Source organism: Epinephelus moara, chromosome 9 (assembly GCF_006386435.1).
Source record: "Epinephelus moara isolate mb chromosome 9, YSFRI_EMoa_1.0, whole genome shotgun sequence".
In the NCBI taxonomy this organism is placed as follows: Eukaryota; Metazoa; Chordata; class Actinopteri; order Perciformes; family Serranidae; genus Epinephelus; species Epinephelus moara.
This window is the reverse complement of record NC_065514.1, coordinates 4,507,743-4,521,720: the sequence shown is the minus strand read 5'-3', so window position 1 is coordinate 4,521,720 and position 13,978 is coordinate 4,507,743. Positions and strand designations below refer to the sequence as shown.

Sequence of the window (13,978 nt, the reverse complement as noted above, 5' to 3'; positions counted from 1 at the left end):
TCTTTGGGTTGGGTGTGTTACATGTTTGGATGGTGTGGTTTCCTTTCAGGCCAAACGTTGTCACACCGGTCTTTAAACTTTGGCTTATATCAAGTCACCTGATGAGGATTTAATGTTATTAGCAACTTCCTAGTAATAATATATATCTGATAGAAATATACCAAAAAACGAAGTAAGAGTGATACTTAAAGGGGAACTACGGGCATTTTCAAAATCCATACATGTTCCTGTGGTCTAAGACAGTTCAAAGAAATTAGTTAACATGAGCAACTCTCCCAAATAGAATAAAGAGCTTAAACTCCAGTTCATGATGTCACAGGACAGTGGTTCCCAACCTTTTTCCTCAATATTTCATATTTTATTAACCCTTTGAAGTATGGAGTGACATCAATTTTCTTGTGCTGTTTTCAGACGCCTTTCACAAGTATTTAAACCTTTGACCCTGAGTGAATTAGTGCGATTTCTTTTTGTTAAGGCAATGAGCAACTTAGTAAAAAAAACAAAACAAAAAAAAGTCCCATAGATTGCAAAAAAAATATAGATTTAGAAAATAGATTTAGGGGAAAAATAGCCAGGGAAAAATTATATATATAATTATTATTATTATTACATATTTAAAAATGTGGCACAGAATCATTTTAAGCCCTTTTTTTCAGGTCATTTTATTATTATTATTTTTATTATATATATAAATAAAGGTAATGAGCAACTTGGTAAGAAATGTCCCATAAAATGCAAATTGGGGAAAATTTTTTTTATTATTTATTTATTACAATTTTAAAATTATAATACAGAATTATTGTAATTTTTCAGCACTCTTCAGGTCATTTCCTTTTTTTAACTTTTTTTTTTTTTTTCAAAAAACATGGGGGAAAAGGCAGTGAGCAGCTTGGTAAGAAATGTCCTGTAAATTGCAAAGAAATTTAAAAAAAAAATTAAAACAAGGGGGGACAAAAGCAAGGGAAAAAAAAAATAAAAAATGTTTTATTATTATTACATATTTAAAATTATGTTGCAGAGTTATTGTAATTTTTAAGCACTTTTTTCAGGTGATTTTTTTCTTCTTCTTTTTTTGTTAAAACAGGGAAAAAAACATAATGAGCATCTTTTCAAGAAATGTCCCATAAATTGGCCAAAAAAAAAGATTTAAAAAAATATATTTTAAAACAAAAACTATGGAAGAAAAGTTTCTATTAATATTATTTATTATTACGTATTTCCTTTTTGTTTCTCACTATTCTTTTTTAAAAACATGGGGATGATGCAGAATAGACTGGCTCCACCCAGCTCAGTCTTAGCCAGGTGCTGAAAACATCAGTGAGTCCAGATCGGTAGAAAAAGATTTCCGCACACATTCATCTCTGCAGTTGTGAAACACTGCATCAACGTTAGTGTGCGGAAATCTTTTTCTACCAATCTAAAGACATGGGGGAAAAGGAAATGAGCAACTTGGTAAGAAATGTCCCATAAATTGCAGATTACATAAATGTTTGGTAATTAATACTACGAGTTATTTTTGTATGAAAAAAGTTAATTAGTCATAGAAAATGTAAAGTCTAAGGTTTATGTACATAAGGAAGCTGTCTGGTTCATGATCACTGAGTGACTCATGGAGTCAGTGTTGGATTTAATAAGTGTAAACCTCCTCCCACTGCTTTCCAGATGTGTAAATCAAATAACGACACACTGACAGCTGCTTTTACATTATGCTGTCATTGTTTTAAATATTACTGTCAGTTTATCTTGCTGAATAAAACATAGGTTTCATAAAAGCATCATCCCTGCAGCACCTTGTTATCAACAGCAGCAGAGTGAAGCTGCAGTTCCTCTAATGGCCACTAGGTGCTGCTGCTCTGCAATAACTGACAGGTACCATGATGTGAGTGGGAGAGACCACGACTTATATAGAAATACTGAAACCATGCTGACACGCTGGAGCAGCACTGTCTCTGCTGTGAGGACAGACAGGCAGGCAGCAGACAGACAGGCGCTTCTTGCGTACATGAGGGCCTCCTTTTGTGTCTCGCATGTGTGTTTGGTTAAAAACAGCTCCTGGTTCCTCTTCGGCGCCTCTTCATTCTCAAGAAGTGGTTTTGAAACAAAGAAGGAAACAAACTCTCATTTCAAAGGAACCGAGCAGGTTTTTACAAAACAACAGCTTCTGTAAAAACCTGCTCAAGGAAATGTTCTCCAGGAAGAGAAATGAATTCTCTTTACAAGATTCACAAGAAGTGCTGCTTTTATTTAGTGAAAATGTTCTGTCCTGCTTGACAACACCTTGTTTTGTTTTATTTATTTATTATTTAATTTAATTTAATTTAATTTTAGTTTTATGTTACTTTGTTTTGTTTCATATATTGTATTGTATTTTGCTTTATTTTATTTTATTTTGTTTAATTTAATTTTGTTTTATTTTGTTATGTTTTTATTGTATTGTATTTTCTTTTGTTTAAGTTTATTTTATTTTGTTCTGTTTTATTTTGTTTTATTTAGTTTAGTTTTGTTTAATTGTAATGTATTGTATTTTGTTTTATTTTATGTTGTATTTTATTTTAGTATATTTTTGTTTTGTTTTACTTTATTTTATTTTATTTCATTGTATTTTGTTCTTTTTTTATTTTTTATTGTCTTTTATTTTTGTTTTTATTTATTTCATTTTGTTCTGTTTTTTATTTTATTTTATTTTAGTTGACTTCATGTGAGCAGACAGTTTTACAGGTAAGTGCTTCAGTGTTGTTCACACATCTCATTTTCATAAAGCAGTTTGAATCCAGATTGCATCAACTACAGTTCATTAAAACACCTTCTATTTAATTCTTACAACCAAACCCATCACCCGTCCGTCATTAATGTACTCTCGTTACTTGCAGTTACCTTTTCTCCCGTTGCTTTCTGTCTTTTTTTTGTCTTTCTTTCTTTCTCTCCATCCCTCCTGCCTCTATCTTCCTCTCTTCCACCAGAACCACAAACGGGGTTAAACAGTGACTGTTAGCACTGATAAGCTATCTCTGAACACACACACACACACACACACACACACACACATTCTAAAGTGGGTGTGACCGGCACGAGCGGGGGCGGGGTTATCTTATCATTTAAACAAACGTAGCTGTGACGTCATACTAAGATAACGGCTCTGCGTCAAGCGAAGCAGAGTGAGTTGGCTTCAGACCGGAAATGAAACAAAATTGTGTCCACAATAAAAGCATGGAAAAATTCCCCAATGAAATTTGAAAAAATAAAAAGATATGGTGAAAATAAACATTCATGAACTTTATTTTTTTTTTAGATATATTTTAAAAGTACAGTAAAAGTGCGTAAAAAAAATCAATATCAAAGACAAATGAAAATGCGAAATCAGTAATTACATATTACTGAATACAAAGGTGCATTAAATTGAAAATAAAATAAGTTGTGATTTTTTTCCCCCCACTTCGTTTTTGTGCACAAATTATACATACATAGATACATATATATATATATATATATATACATATATATATTTATATATATTTTTTTTTATTAAAGATATTTTTATGGCATTTTTTGCCTTTAATTGATAGGATAGTGAAGTGTGAAAGGGGGAGAGAGAGAGGGAGAGACAGATAGGATAGTGAAGTGTGAAAGGGGGAGAGAGAGAGGGAGAGACATGCAGCAAAGGGCCACAGAGTCGAACCCGGGCCGCTGCGGCAACAGCCTTGTACATGGGGCGCCTGCTCTACCACTAAGCCACCAACGCCCCAAATTATTATATTTATAGAAATACAAACAGATACGTAGACAACAAAAAATCAACAAAACATAAAAAAGACAAAAACTAAAAACAGAAACAAGAAATAATTTGCATTTTAATTTACAATTTATAATGCAAGAGTTCGTATCGTGCCTCCATAATTTTAACTAAGCAACTGGCAAACTTTCAGTATACCAATACTAAACCATGTGTGATAAAAAAAAAATAATTGCACTTTTACATAAATCCAAAACGTATCTAAAAATGCTCCATCATCTTACCTTCGCCATGAGTGATCTTATTGTGAAATCGAGAACCGGAAGTACGATAGATATCGCCATCAAACTTGACACGCCAGGAGTCCGTGCAGCCAGCTGGTGGAAGCTGAAGGAATCTGGCTGACACATCGGTCTGTCCAGCGGGTCACTCAGTGAGGGGGACACTCGTGGAAGCAGCCGCTTAAAGCACAACTATCCGGCCTCCACTGCAGCGGGAACAGAGACTTTAATCGGCGGCGAAAACAGGAAGTTACCATGATGGCAGTCCTGGGCAGCGCCGGTCGCTTGATCCAATGTGAGTGTGACTGTGAGCTAAGTTAGCCTGGTCAAAGCTGGCACGAGAAAACTGCAAGTTTCATGTTTCAGCTCTGAATGTAATGTGACGGAGTAAACTGTGTTAGTGTGTTTATTTAAAACAGTTAGAAGGCAGTTTGGAGTAACGGAGCGGCGGTGTTGGGAGAGTAAACTCAACACGCTGACATTGGCATCATCATTTCGTAAACGGGCGCTAAGCTAGCAAGGATGTGGAAGCTCAACATCCTGTTTGGATTTCCACAATAAAATCCTTGACGGAACTCTGACGCGCTAATTCGCCGTGTTAATGGCGTTTAAAGCTTAAGTATTTCTTTAATCTCGCATTAACAATGACAATGTCATAATCCTCGTCAGTATTTGCCATTTTGTCTTCGCGAATTCCTAATAATTGTTAAAAGGCGACCGTTGGCGTGCTTTTATTTTTTAAACAAATGGCGCTGTTTCCGTAGCTAGCCCATTGCTAACTCCCGCTGCTTTGACGCAGCCCAACATTACTGTAGGTTACAGTTTGATGTTAATGTTACATAATGGACTTATCCCGGGCTTGTGCTGCATTTAGTAACAGGCAGAGGATCCGTAAATACTACACGTAGCCGTTAACGGCGCGTTTTCAGGGCGAGTGATAAAGAACTTAAAATTCGGAGTTACACAATTCCAGTGTTGTGAACTTGCATAATCGCAGCGGGCCTCCTGGTGGCGCTGCGAGGTACTGCAGCCCTGACTGTTGGACTTTATCTGTGAGACTGTGGATTTACATAAATCAGGAGATACTGGTTTCTGTGTGTCCTCTGTAGCTTGGGACACATGTCTTTGTTATTTCAGACACTGACTCTGATCGCAGTGTTGACAATTATTAAAGTGTCTTAATGGCTTTTAGTGTGACTTCACGAAAGAGGTCATTTTAGTGTCAGAAACTCATGATGCTACTGTACTTTGTTGAATCCTTCTTATCAATCTCATGTCAATTGGCCAAACATTGTTGAAACTGACACACCTTTAAATGAAACTGTGGTGAAGATCCTCCAAAGACACGAAATGTATCAGGCTAACTTTTGGTATAAGGTTATTAACATGTATGGATAGATACCGTGCACAAGCCCAGGGCCCCAAAGTGTCAGGTGCCCCCTGCAAAATGTCACCCAAATTAATACATACTAACCAGGAAGAGACTCAAAATGACCTCAGAGACAAATAAGGGCACCAAGAGATGCAAAGAGACATGTCATAGCTACAAAAATGGGCAAAACAGCCACAAATGACTACAATGTAACACATAGTTACCAAAATAGACAAAAAATGATTTAAAAGAGACACAAGGACTACAGAGAGACCCAAAACATCAAGAGACACGAATCAACTGCCAGGAGACACAAAATGACCAAAAATATGTCAAAGAGACACTGAATGACTTTGAAGAAACACATAACAAGCATAAGGAGACACAAAATGACTACAAAGAGACACAAAACATCCAGAAAGAGAAACAAAACAACCACAAGGAGACAATAAATGACTGCAAAGTAGTGCAAAACGGACAAAAAAATATTTCAAAGAGACCATTAATGACTACAAAGTGACACAAAACAACCAAAGATGACCTCAAAGAGACACATAATGATTAGAAAGAGGCATAAAACAACCACAGTGAGACACAAATCTCTACAAAGCGACACAAAATCACCAAAAAAGACAACGAATACCTCAAAGAGACATACTTTACAGACTTTACAGAAACACAAAACAACCACAAGGTGACACAAAATAACTACAAAACAACAAAAAACTACAACAGAGAGACACAAAACAACCACAATGAGAAAAAAATTACTATTATTAAGACACACAAGGACTACAGAGAGACCCAAAACAACAACAAAGAGACATAAATCAACTGCTAGGAGACACAAAGCGACACAAAATGACCAAAAATAGACAAAAAATATGTCAAAGAGACACAGAATGACTTTAAAGTAACACAAATCAACCACAAGGAGACACAAAATGATCAGAGGAGACAAGAAATTACGTCAAAGAGACACACAATGACTACAAAGTGACACAAAACAACCAAAAACGACCTCAAAGAGACATGTAACGATTAGAAAGAGGCACCAAACAACTACAATGAGACACAAAATGACTAAAAATTACGTCAAAGAGACACAATATTACCTCAGCAGGGTTCTCGCACCTTTTCATGGACAAAATTTCAAATGTTCCCTTTTCAAGGACCCTCGATAACATGTTTTTCTTGCCCTACTTGCCCGGCGTTTTTCAGACATATCAGACTCAAACTGTGATGCAGCGATGTCTCTGTCAGGTTAAAGGAGGAGGTCAAGATTTGACACAAAATCAGATTCACTGTATTAATTGAAAACTAAGAGACGTTTCAGAGGGTGAAAGCTTTGAAATGTATGAGTGTAAGGTGATGGAAAAAACTGTGCACGCCCAGTAATACTGACTTGACTGAATAACCCCTCTTCTTCTTCTTTTGTTATAGTTGCCAGGAGCAGCGTCAGTCTGAGTGTCAGGAGACGCTCCACTGCTGCTGCTTTAGCCCAGACTGTGACTCCAGAAACACAGGAGAACAGGTGACACGCACACAACTGTCAGACACAAGACAATAGCCTGCTGTTAGCTGTCTGTGTGCCGTTGTCCGTCAGCCGTCTGGTCTTTGTCCGGAGTTGTTGGCTCCAGCTGCTGCTAAACAAACAAACAAAAGATACCACGTCTTTGGTCATAACTCAAGAATTCATACACCAATTACTATAAACTTTCACACAAATGTCTAAAAGGATAACATGATGAAGTTCTGACATTTTATTTCCAAAAGGTCAACCCCCTTGACTTCCTCTGTTCTCTGGCTTCCTGTTCCTCTGATAGTCCACCACATCCTTTGGCTCGTTTGGCTGATAATGAGCTTGAGGTGTTTGTCATTGCTCCATGTGATGACACTCTCTATCAGTTCTCTTTTCTCCTCTGTAAAAACAGTCTCTCCAGCCTCCATAGCCTCCATTTTACCCACTAAAGCAGTGGTTCCCAACTGGTCCAACCACATGGTCCAGATTTCTCCTTAGTCATTAGTTCAAGGTCCACACAGTTTAACACATTCAACATCATACTTGTGTTTGGCCATGTCATCAAGCTCGTTTGCTTTCTCTGTTCAGAAGTTGTCCCTTATGCAGGATTTGTACTTCTGCGTCGAATCAAAGCTGTACCTACCACATAGGCTCTGCACTGATGTAGGTACACACCGTAGCCTGACGTGCACCTCCCCAGAAATGTAACTATACGTCACAATGACGCAGACCTTTGTAACATATGTTAAATGTTGCTGTTGTCCCTGGTTTTATATGAGTAGAGAAAAAGTCCGCTAGCTGCTAGGCTAATTTATACACATGTTGTATTTGTGGGGAAAATGTGTCCAGATAAAGACAAGTGTTTGTTTGTGAATGCTGCGAGTTAGTGAAGCTGATTTGTGTTCTTGTGTTTGAAACTGTCTCTATTAAGCCATGTTTAATGTGTGTTAATGTGTGTTTAATGTGTGTTTTGAATCAACTAAACTTAACAAGACCTCACAAAAACGTCGACAAAGACTAGTGTTTTGGAGGTGTACCTGCAAAGTGACAGAGACACAACACCGCACATGTGTAAATGCTCACAGCAGTGTAGGCCACATGCGTAGTTTCTTAAAGTTAAGAACCAGCATTGTTTACATGTTTACTTGAAGGAAGTCTTCCTCTTCACTGGCAAGCTGACACATTCCTGCATTTCCTGGCACACTGGTGCAACCGTAGATCTGTTGAACACTGTGACACTGTCGGCAGCGATGTGCATCACATCAGCTACGTGCAAGTACATGTGTGTCCTCTGCCTGTGCATGAGACAAACAAAAAAAGGACCCACATGTCGAAAAACTTTGTAGAACTACAATACGGTTGACTTGTGACAATGGTGATTGTTGCCAGCCATGTGTTGGCAGTCTGTGCTTCCTGTTGATGTCTTTTGTTACACAATCCTTCTCATCTCTGTCCTCGTGGTTTTTTGGTTCTTATCTACCCTTTGAAGTTGACAACGAAACAATGAGGCAAACGAGACAGCAGATTCTTTAGGGTTACAACAAGCAGATGTCAGAGCTGTGCGTGTGTGAATCTGCACTGGTGATGTAGTGCACAGCAGAAAGCATTACAACACCCATCAGAACTTATTGACAAGCTATTATTAGCTGGTGGCACCGAAGTTGGCTTCACAAGCAGACAGAGCGAGCAAACATTAGCTGCTTGTGCCAAAGTTATTTCACAACCTTACACCATGAGCTAATAGCTGCTGTAGGTAAGGTACATTTCATATGGGGACACAACAAGCAGACATTAGCTGCTTAAGATAATGTTACCTTTATAGACTGAGAGAAAAAGCTAACACATACTGCTTCAGTAAAACACAAGCTGCTCTACAAGCTAACATTAGCTGCTGGAGCTAACAGTACCCTCACAAGCTAATAATAAGTGCTGAAGCCAACCGTAATCTTACAAGCCAACATACTTAACTAACATTAGCTGCTACAGCTAACATTAATCTCACAAATTAACATTAGCTAATGGCGCTAACAGTAATCTTACTAACTAACATGACAACTAACATTAGCTGCTGTAGCTAACACTAATCTTACATGCTAACATGACAAACTAGCATCAGCTGCTGGAGCGAACAGTAATCAGCTAACCTAATTTGACAAACTAACATTAGCTGCTGGAGCTAACAGTGTCCTCACAAGCTAACATTAGCTGCTGGAGCTAACAGTAATCTTACTAACTCACATGACAACTAACATTAGCTGCTGGAGCTAACAATAATCTCACACGCTAACATGACAAACTAGCATTAGTTGCTGGAGCTAACAGTAATCAGCTAACCTAATTTGACAAAACTAGCTGCTGGAGCTAACAGTAATCTGACAAGCTAACGTGACAAACTAATAGTATCACAAGCTAACATTAACTGCTGGAGCTAACAATAATCTCACAAACTGAGATTAGCTGCTGTAGTTTACAGTAATCTCCCAGGCTAACACGACAAACTAACATAAGCTGCTGGAGCTAACAATAATTTCACATGCTAACTTCCCTGGCAAGAAATAAAAGGAAACATTAGCTGTTGTTATTTCACAAGCTGCCATAACAAGCTAACAGTGGGTGGTAGTTAACGTTAGCGCCACAGCCTGATACAACAAGCTAACATTTGTTGCCTTAGCATATGTTCATTTCACAGGCTAACAAGACATTTAGAGCTGTTATTGAACAACAAATCATATCTGTATGGAAACATCCATATTATACGAATTACTTTTTGTGCTAGCATAATGGCATTAGCAATCAATAATCTACTATTAATCTGTACATTAGCAGATATAAATCAATATATTGTGAGAGTTATTCATAGGAAGACTCATTAATTAGCCATCATCAATAATCAATAAGATCCACATATTTTTGCAGGGAGCCGAGGCATTGTCAGACATGAATTATTGATTATGAATCTCTTGTACCCGCAGGAAACCTAAGACGGGCATCTTGATGTTAAACATGGGAGGACCCGAGAAACTAGAAGACGTTCACGACTTCCTGCTGCGGCTCTTCATGGACACAGACCTGATGAAACTCCCTGTACAGAAGTATGTACCATGGACACACTCTCAGTGTGTGCCTTTGTTATCTTTCTCTGGGCCAAGAGGGACTGACATCAACATCCCCCAAGTCTTTGCCAGTTTATTGGAAAAAGATATCACAGTTATCAGCAGCTGGTCGATACACAAGTGTAACATTCATTTAGTGTGTGTTTGTTTGGGGATTGGACTTGCTGTTTTTACAGCTGAAAATAACATTGCAAATGGAGTCTGGAAAGCACCTCTGATAGCCTCTATAAATCATAGGCTGTACACACACACAAACACATTATGAACAGTTTAAACAATTTGTATTTACATGGATACATATTACAGTTTTGTTGGGTTGACAAACATGAGAGCAAATGGGGAAGACTGTAAACTCATGGTGCTCTGCTATGCTCTGTTTGTCTGTTTCATAATAACCCGACCAGCAAAGTGTTTCTTGTTGCTGCTGAGGAGAAAAAACTCTGTGGCGCTTCAGTTTAATGTTAACTCTGAACGACACTGATCCTTTCAAAGTGGTCTTTCCCAAACCTTCTTTGGCTTGGAACTCCTTAAAATGACTTTCTTGTGACCCAACGTCACAAGTTATGGTTTTAGAGTGATTGTGAGTTACAGGCAGGTCAACCAAAAGGGTTTTTCCCATCTGACATGAAAGTATCCAGTGTTTCAGAAGCAGAAACAAGAAAAATAGAGTAAATAAAAGAAAGGAAACATTCTTGTTGACCACCTCAGAGTAATCTGGGAACCTTAGGTCAGATGATAACCCAGAATAATGATTTCACCGCAGCACACATGATTTTCTACATGACTGTTAGTTGTATGTTGATGTTACAGGAGCAATCTGTGTGTAATTCCCAAAGACATTTTGGTGTAGCTGTCCTGACAGTCAGGTCGTGTGAAATAATAAACTGATTGCCATGTACAGATATGCATGCCCCCCTCAGGTTGAGATGCAGTAATCTGATGCTCCTCTGACCTTTAATCTGCCGCCATCATCGAGTCAGAATGTTAATTTGTCCAGTATCTTGGTTTTAAAACCAAATTCTATTTTTATTTATTTATTTAACCCATATTTAACCTGCAGACGTGGACAAGATAGCAGCACGTAAAAGCTTTCTTTCCCAGCTCAGCCTGAGCACGAGGAGCAGACAACAAAACTAAGTCTTGAGATCTCAGACTGTAGTACAGTCAGATCTCTGTTCAGTCAAAGTGCTAATGTACAAGGGGAGTTTACACAGTATGGCTTTATAAATGAACAAATATCAATGACTGGCCTACGAAAGGTCAAAGATGGCCGACCAGCCCTGGAATAAAGCGTACAGTGATTTTCTAAAAAGAGCTAACGGTAACCTTACAAGCTAACATGACACACTAACAGCAGCTGCCGGAGCTAACAGTATCCTCACAAGATAACATTAGCTGGTGGAGCTAACAGTAATCTTACAAGCTAACATGACAAACTAACATTAGCTACTGGAACTAACAGTATCCTCACAAGCTAACACTAGCTGCTGTAGCTATCAGCAATCTTACAAGCTAACATGACAAACTAATGTTAGCTTCTGGAACTAACAGTATCCTCACAAGCTAACATGACAAACTAACATAAGCTTCTGGAACCAACAGTATCCTCACAAGCTAACACTGGCCGCTGTAGCTAGCAGCAATCTCACAAGCTAACACAACAAACTAACATTAGCTTCTGGAACTAACAGTATCCTCACAAGCTTACATGACAAACTAACATTAGCTTCTGGAACTAACAGTATCCTCACAAGCTAACACTAGCTGCTGTAGCTAGCAGCAAGCTTACAAGCTAACATGACAAACTAATGTTAGCTTCTGGAACTAACGGTAGCCTCACAAGCTAACATGACAAACTAACATAAGCTTCTGGAACCAACAGTATCATCACAAGCTAACACTAGCTGCTGTAGCTAGCAGCAATCTTACAAGCTAACATGACAAACTAATGTTAGCTTCTGGAACTAACAGTATCATCACAAGCTAACACTAGCTGCTGTAGCTAGCAGCAAGCTTACAAGCTAACATGACAAAACCATATAAGCTGCTGTAGCTAACAATAATCTCACAAGGCAACATCAGCTGCTGGAGCTAACATTAATCTTACAAGCTAACTTGACAACCTAATATTAGCTGCTGTAGCTAACAATAATCTCACAAGCTAACATTAGCTGCTGGAGCTAACAGTGATCTCACAAGCTAACATTAGCTGCTGGAGCTAACAGTAATCTTACAAGCTAACCTGACAAGCTAACATTAGTAACAAAACTAAGTCTTGAGGTCTCAGACTGAAGCTACAGTCAGATCAGAAAATTTAGGAGGTAATATTGCACTGTAATAAAGTCTATGTTTGTAGTAGTTGTAACTCTTCAGTCTGTCCCTTGCTCTGCAGTAAGCTCGGCCCGTTCATCGCCAAGCGCCGCACGCCGAAAATCCAGGAGCAGTACAGTAAGATCGGAGGAGGCTCGCCCATCAAACACTGGACCTCCATGCAGGGAGAGGGCATGGTGAAGCTGCTAGACGAGATGAGTCCTGAGACAGGTGAGACAGACCCAGAGTGTGTCTGCACCACCACTTAACAGGCAGGGAGGGTCACAGTGGTCCTGTTTGTCAAACTCTCCAATTAAACTGAATGACTGTAGGAGTGAGAGGGCTGAGTGTCCTGCAGGCCTTGGATTAGATGCTAATTATCAGGGAGGACAGATACAGATACGGTTCCGTATATTTCTGAAAACTGGTATTTATCTTTGTGTTTCCACCTATCATTTACACATAACCAGCGTTTTTCTTGACGAAAACGGAGATTTTCAAAAACAGCTTCCAAAGTGAAAGTTTTTAGAAATATCCGTTTCTGTGGAGACGTGTAAACAGAAAACGATGACGTTGCAACCCAGTTTGCGCATGCCCATTAGGCGCCCGGGAACCACAACAACAATGGCGGATATATGCCGGGTTGTTTACGTTTTGTTAGCACTTTTGGGACTACTTACGAGCTTACAAATGAACTTAGCACTGCTGCATCAATATCACCACTACATCGGCGCACAAAGACGTCTGCTATGCCTAATATTAGTTAGTGCATAGCAGCTAACTATGCTATATAAGGTTAAAATGTAGTTTATCATTAGCCATGTTTCCATCAGCCTGTTTAGATGCGCATCTAGAAGTATTGCATCGGAAAATGATGATGGAAACGCCAAAATTCTAATTAAAATCCTGTGATTCACACAAACTAAAATACGCTCGCTTTAGCCAGGTTTGGGTTGATTCGAAAAAATGCTGATTCACAAAACGGGGGATGGAAACAGTTCGAATTAAGTCTGACGTAGCGCACCTCTCTCCATGGTGATATCCACACTCCGGGTCAGGAAGACGGTAATGCATTTACAAGCTGGTTGCCAACAACCAGAAAACGTAGAAGAATGCAAGACTTGTTTTGTTTCCAGTTCTGCGGAAAACTCGCGCGAGTTCGTAGTTTTCACCAAAGTCTGTACATTTAATGGAAACACACAGGATTCGTATTTCTTTTAATGCGCATTTCCCAATGATTCGAATCACTTTTGGATGGAAACATAGCTATTGTTTTTAAGACTAGCGCCAAGAAGAAAACAAATCACTGTGCATGCGCAGAACGTTCTTCTGTGGTGTTTGACATATGGCGTATTGCCACCTACTGGCCTGTAAACCTGGAGTTTTTTTTATACGGGATAAATAAAAATCTGTTTTTATTTGTATCGGTATCCGTGTAAACAAGGCCAACAAGTGGACAGTTTACTTGTTAGCATAGCAGACCTACTTCGTAAGCTAACTTGCTAACATTCAAGCCTGTTGACAAGCTTACTTGTTAGCATAGCCGACCTAGTGAGCAAGCTAACTCGCTAACCCTCTAGTAGGTAACAAGGTTCCACACTACAAAGTGGAAAACTAGCTTAGCTCTGAAGAAGCACAAAGGAATTTTGA

The 13,978-nt window shown here is 38.7% G+C and overlaps 1 protein-coding gene across 1 annotated transcript in view; it reads left to right on the top strand.

The window, feature by feature from the left end:
- The first annotated feature begins 4,067 nt into the window (after positions 1 to 4,067).
- The window catches only part of fech (ferrochelatase), a 30,665-nt gene continuing 20,754 nt past the window's right edge, over positions 4,068 to 13,978 (top strand). Inside the window, exons 1-4 of the mRNA XM_050053872.1 lie at positions 4,068 to 4,306; positions 6,827 to 6,917; positions 9,878 to 9,997; positions 12,411 to 12,559. Coding sequence (XP_049909829.1) covers positions 4,267 to 4,306; positions 6,827 to 6,917; positions 9,878 to 9,997; positions 12,411 to 12,559 — 400 coding nt within the window. The 5' untranslated portion in view covers positions 4,068 to 4,266. The remainder of the gene's footprint in view (positions 4,307 to 6,826; positions 6,918 to 9,877; positions 9,998 to 12,410; positions 12,560 to 13,978) is intronic.